General features: G+C 39.0%; 1 protein-coding gene across 1 annotated transcript; it reads right to left on the bottom strand.

The window, feature by feature from the left end:
* Positions 1-353: 353 nt before the first annotated feature.
* LOC121382321 (52 kDa repressor of the inhibitor of the protein kinase-like) lies at positions 354-4569 on the bottom strand. Its single transcript, XM_041511901.1, has 2 exons — positions 4518-4569; positions 354-2900 (listed from the first exon to the last, which is right to left on the bottom strand). The coding sequence occupies exon 2, from the start codon at positions 2886-2888 to the stop codon at positions 369-371; it is 2520 nt and encodes an 839-aa protein (XP_041367835.1). The 5' UTR covers positions 2889-2900; positions 4518-4569; the 3' UTR covers positions 354-368.
* Between the last annotated feature and the right edge of the window lie 1747 nt (positions 4570-6316).

Here is a 6316-nt window from a genome sequence, read left to right as displayed (position 1 = left end):
CAAGCTACCTTCCCACCACCCTAAAACACAACAACAAAACCACCCGACAAAACAACACCAAAACTACAACCTGGAGATCAATATATAACACCAGCCATATCCAAATAAATTTATTTTTTTAAATGCAGATATACAGGGGCGTAGCGTGACCTGGTCATGGGGGGGTTCGGATATGAACCAAGTGGACCCTTGTTCACACACACACACACATACACACACACACACACACACACACACACACACACACATACACACACACAACGTATACATATATATATATATTACAATTATATATTTTAAAAAACCCAAAGAAACAATACAAACGAACAACAAACCACAGAAATTCCACTTACTAGATCGTAACTGGTTTATGGTTTAATTATCGATGAGAGTTCAAGACGCCTTGGATGACATTGTACAAACACGTTCACGACACGGTCAAGATCAATCTCCTTATCGTAATGAATGTGCAAGAGTGCCAATGCAGACAGGCGTTCTTGCCCCATCGTTGCCCTCGCATATGAATGTAAACGCCTTAATGAACTTGCACTTCGTTCGCACTCACAGGAGGTTGCTGGAATAGTACATGCGATCCTGAGAAGAGTTTTTATGTTAGGAAAATGGGTTCCATCACAATCCTTCAACGCAGCAGCTGGAGTAGAAGGTCTCCTCTCAGGTGACACATTTTCATATCGCATTTTCCAACGTTTCAATTCTAGGTCGGTCACCTCGGGTGATGGGAGATCCTCGTTGTACATACGTAGGATTTCGTCAATCGACATGTTGTTTTCACAAAGTATAGATGGTACTAGTCCTAGCAGTGAAATTGCAGTTTTAGCCAGTCCAGAAAACTTAGAGTTTAAATTTTCACACACATGATCCAAGAAAGGAATTGCCAAGTTCAGTTTGTAGTGTTCCAGTACAGTACTACTTGCAGCATTATTGGCACCGTATATCTGTCTCCCACTGACCCTTGGCTTATTGGGCTCAACACCCACTTTTGCTGCCATTCTCTCTGCCTGTTTGAAAATTACAGATTCGAAATTACTGTCAACGTCATGGCGCTCTTTCTTGTAGATATCTTTAATATCGTTCACGGCATTATATGCATGAATAATATCCAGAGAGGAGCTTTGGAGCTGAACAGTAAGTCCAGAAAGATGTGAGAGATATTGGTAGACTGTGAGGAAAACTATAATAAAGCCAAAACTTGTTATACCAGTGAGCAACTGCTGCGCATCACTGCGGGTCTGTGTTTTCCAATCCCAATACAATTCTGCAAAACCTTCATGTAGACCATTGTATTCTTCAAGATGCATCTTGTAGCCGATCACCTGTAGGGCATCAACAATAAAGAAATAGCACTGGTAAAAGTGTTGGTAGGCATTTTGGCGCTCCGCCCATCGGGTCCGACAGAGATCAATTAAAGTTTTTCTCCTTGTTTGGTTCTCGACTTTAATCGCTGTAATCAACTCAAGAAGTTCATTTCTCTTTGGGCTATTTCGGAAAAAAAGGCAACAGTTCTTAAGTTTGTCGATCATGTTACGCACTTCTGGTATGTTACAGGCGTGACTTATAACCAGATTTAAGCAATGGCCACTACAGTGCACATATGTTGCTAATGGAGCATGCTCTCGGATTTTAGCCTGGACGCCAACTCGACCAGATGACATGTTACTCGCCCCATCATATCCTTGACCACGCATATCTTTCAATGGTATACCAAGGTTTTCCAGTATGTGAATGATCTCATTGGCCAGATATTCACCCGTGGTGCGAATCACTTTTGAAAATTGTATGAACTCCTCCCTAATATTTTCATCTGAATCCACGAAGCGGACGCACAGAGCCAGCTGTTCAGTGTTATGAGATGTCACCTCATCCGCCATGATACTATAGAACTGTGCTGTCTTTATCTCTTGGACAAGGTCACCGAGAATTATGTGATTGCCTATAACATCGAGTAACTCATTTTGTGTTTGTGGTGACAAGTAAGTGACACATTTCATTTGTGGCTCCATTAAATGTTCATGTAAGGTTGAGCAATACCTAGCCAGTACCTTGATCAAGGAGAGAAAATTTCCCGGGTTTGTTTTCTCATCCTCCAAGTGTTCGTTCTTCCCACGTAATGCTATACCTTGCTTGCCACAATACACAATTGCTTCTGCAATGCATCGAAGTATTTCTCGGTTTTTGTCAATGTTCTTTGACCTATTGTTTTCCATCAAAATTGGAATAGTGGCATTAGGATTTTCAATACTTTTGATGAACGTGTCTGCAATTTGCATTGCCTCTTGGTGGTACTCGTTGCTTTCGTGGCTTTTGCACTTTTCGGACTTCTTTTGCCAATTTATAAATGGCCGATTGACAAATTGCCCTTTCCCTTCTCGATTCATACAGAAAAGTGAACACATGATGCAAAAGGCACCATCGAGTTTTTGGCTATAAACTAACCATTGATATTCCTTCAACCAGCTGAGTTTAAAACTGCGGTTACAGCCACCAACATATATTATAGGAAATGTATATGTTTCGGACGGCTGGCTATGGTGTTTGATTAGTGTATATTTTTCTCCATCAGAGAGTCCTTCAATTGCTTTTTTAATATCTAGTACTGACATTGTTGCAGTAATGATATGTCCAATATCGTTAATTGTTGCAGTAGGTGTCTTGGTTTGGGATTCTTCTTTGTATCCTTCGCTAGCAGACCCTGATGGCGATTCTGATGGATTACTTTTTTCGTCAGGAGTCGGGCGTTCTTCTCGTGGTGCCTGTTGGGTTTGCCCTTCTCTTGGTCGTGGTCGTTTATTGTTAAAGAATTTATCCAGGGATTGACATCTCTTGGATGCAATTTTCAGTTCCTGTTTTCTTTTCTCTGGCCTGCCCATCTCGAATGTTTGCTGCAAACAATTTAAAACCACACTAAGTTATACTTTCATTTATTCCATTGTATTGGATTGGAATAGAAAGTTGCATACGTAATTCAAAACGGAGTACAACGATCAAAGGTTCGAGTTGAACTACAGTATATATTATCAATAATGCGAGGCCTAACTAGGCAACAACACTAGCTCTACTGTTTTATTTAAAGTTACATTGTTAGCATGTTTCCTACAGTAAAATATGACCACAAAAATTATTTTAAAAAGCTCTTGTTTGTTCGCTAATAAAACCTATCGTGTAGGCCTACTCTAAAATGACAGTCGCCATGAGTACTGGACATTTTAAGCTTAAGGTAAGTTGTCAATGTCAAGTGTGTATGTGTGTGTGTGTGTGTGTGGACACGTATGCATGAGATAGAGGGAGATGGGGGAAAAGAGAGTGAGCAAGAGAGTACTAAACAGGTTTTCCCTAGATATCATTTTTACGAAACGAATGAAGTTCCCAAAGGTATCTAACCGAACGAAAGTGAGGTCAGATACTTTGGGAAGTTCATGAGTTTTCTAAAATTAATGATATCTAGTGAAACGAGTGCGGTATTTTATTTATTACCAACATGTTTATGAAGTAAAATGCACTGTGCTATCAGAGAAGCTGGCGTCGCTTACTAAAATTACATCAAATTATCGATACGAACCAATGAAAAAACGTATATCCGGTACGACACTGCCGATGTTTTATTTAATGACACACTAAACACATTTTATTTACGGTTATATGGCGTCGGACATATGGTCAAGGACCATAATTATGTTTACACATAGGCTACTCTTTCCGATTAGCAGCAAGGGCTCTTTTGTATGCACATCCCACAGACAGGATAACACATACCATGACCTTCGTTAACTAGTTGTGGAGCACTGTCTTTGGATAACATGGTTAGGCGATATGCGACTTTAATTTTGGCTTGCGTGTCACATATTCAAAATAGAGTGCTACATGTATGTTCCTTATCCTTTGAACAAAACAATTTATTAGGCCGGAAAACAACTGAAATAAGTATACTATATCTACTAGTCTAAGTGCATATTGATAGTTGGGGGAATATCTGTTGCAAGTAGGCCTACTTACGTTTGGAAATCACCTTCCTACACCACTGAGCAGATAAGATGTCTTTGGATAGTATGGTTGGGCGATAATGCGGCTTTAATTTTTGGCTTGCGCATCAAATATTGAAAACGAGTGTGTATGTTCCTTATCCTTTGAACAAAACAAAATTAGGCTGGAAAACAACTGAAATAAGTATACTGCCGCTACTAGTGCATATAGGTACATGTAGTTGGGCTGTGTCATTTGCAAGTACTTACGTTTGGAATTCGAAATCACCAGGCTTCTATGTCTTTGGATCATATTTTCGTCAACGTCTGACGTCATATCCTTGTTGATGACCATACATTTCGAAAGCTTAACATGAGCTCGGTGTACTACATTATTTTATAACAAAATAAAACTATGTAATAACAAGCGACGGGCACGCATGGACGCCTATATGAATATAGAGCCATATACAGCACTGTGTTAAACAAAATTTAATAATAATTAAAAAAAAAAAAAAAAAAAAAATAGTAATATTTTACTTCTGAAAGCGGACCATTTGCTTCAGCGGGGGGGTTCGTCCGAACCCCCCGAACCCCCCCAGCCTACGCCCATGATATAGAGGAAGATATCTTCCATGGGATATTACGTGCTTCCGCTTAACATGGCGTCGTTGGTAATATGACGTCATATTAATGCAAGTTTTAGTTTGATATTTTGTGACTAAAATCTTCATTATAAAAGCTATCTTGTAAAATGTGTAGTGTTAAATTATTTATTTAACACATAAAACAAACACGGCTAATCCGAAAGTGTAGTTTATTTATGATAAAAGTTACCTTTTCAGCTATATAGTTGATGTAAAATACAAGTTTATTTACCGAATTCATGGATGAGAAAACAAAAACAAGAAAAGATTCGACCAAATACGGTCAATTGGGATAGAAAAAGTACACCCTCGGTGGTGAACATTTCGACACTGGGACTCGGCAAACTTTGTACCATGTCGTAATTGCCACCACCTCGGGTGTACTTTTTCTATCCCACATCATGAACGTGTACCGTGGAGTCTTACATTCCACCACCTCGGGTGTACTTTTTCTATCCCACATCATGAACGTGTACCGTGGAGTCTTACATTCCACCACCTCGGGTGTACTTTTTCTATCCCACATCATGAACGTGTACCGTGGAGTCTTACATTCCACCACCTCGGGTGTACTTTTTCTATCCCACATCATGAACGTGTACCGTGGAGTCTTACATTCCACCACCTCGGGTGTACTTTTTCTATCCCACATCATGAACGTGTACCGTGGAGTCTTACATTCCACCACCTCGGGTGTACTTTTTTTTTTTATCCCACATGAACGTGTACGATGTATATAGAATACTATACGAGTTTTCGCTAGATATTATTTCTACGAAACTCGTGAACTTCCCAAACGTATCTGACCTCACTTTCGTTCGGTCAGATACGTTTGGGAAGTTCACGAGTTTCGTAAAAATGATATCTAGCGAAAACGAGTGTGGTATTTTATTTATTACCCTCCTTTAAATCACGCAAATTATGAAAAATAAATAAATAAATAAATAAATTTTGTAGCCTATTTCAAGACCGGTTGATTTGCATAACTAGCCGGTGCACGACTACGTACCGCCGCATTGAGAAATATTTCGTTGTACTTCCGCTACTTCTCAGAGACGTTTTCAGGGGAGTGGTGTAGACGTACTTCCCCATAAATTTCCATCGGGTTTCATTTTTTAATTTAAAGAAAGCTGTAAGGTACATGCATCAATATATCTTTATTTTCATATTGGGTGAAAAATGGGTAAAATGAATGCATAATTCCATATTTTAACAAAACGCCCCCAAGAAACAAATGTTCCCGTTACCCCACTGGCACTGGTTATGCTAATAATGATGAATTCACAAATCACAAGTGACAATAACAATTTGTTGACCAAAAATCCTACCAATAACCTGAATAAGAGAATAACAAGTGTTTTTGCAGTTAAAAACGTGTAGCTTGCAAAAGCAGCTGAGTTCACGGGAAAACTAAAGTTATAACTTTAAGGTCGACGACAGTCACTTTTCGCTCCCTTGTTTTGGCTTTCTTTGTACACAATAAATATAGCATATCTTACCGTAATTTCACTTGAAATCCATATTTCGTAAAATGTAAAAAATTTCCATCACAGAATCCAACACATTCAGGTGCTTCAGTAATGTTCGAAAAAAAAAAAATCAATAGGAATTTTGCATTGGATTATTTCCAGCATTCTTAAAACGGAAACGTCATGTACCCAGTTTGTGGTTATTGTAAGGAGGTGCAAAGTG

This window comes from Gigantopelta aegis, chromosome 9 (genome assembly GCF_016097555.1).
Source record: "Gigantopelta aegis isolate Gae_Host chromosome 9, Gae_host_genome, whole genome shotgun sequence".
NCBI lineage: Eukaryota > Metazoa > Mollusca > Gastropoda > Neomphalida > Peltospiridae > Gigantopelta > Gigantopelta aegis.
This window is presented reverse-complemented; position numbering and strand designations above follow the sequence as displayed.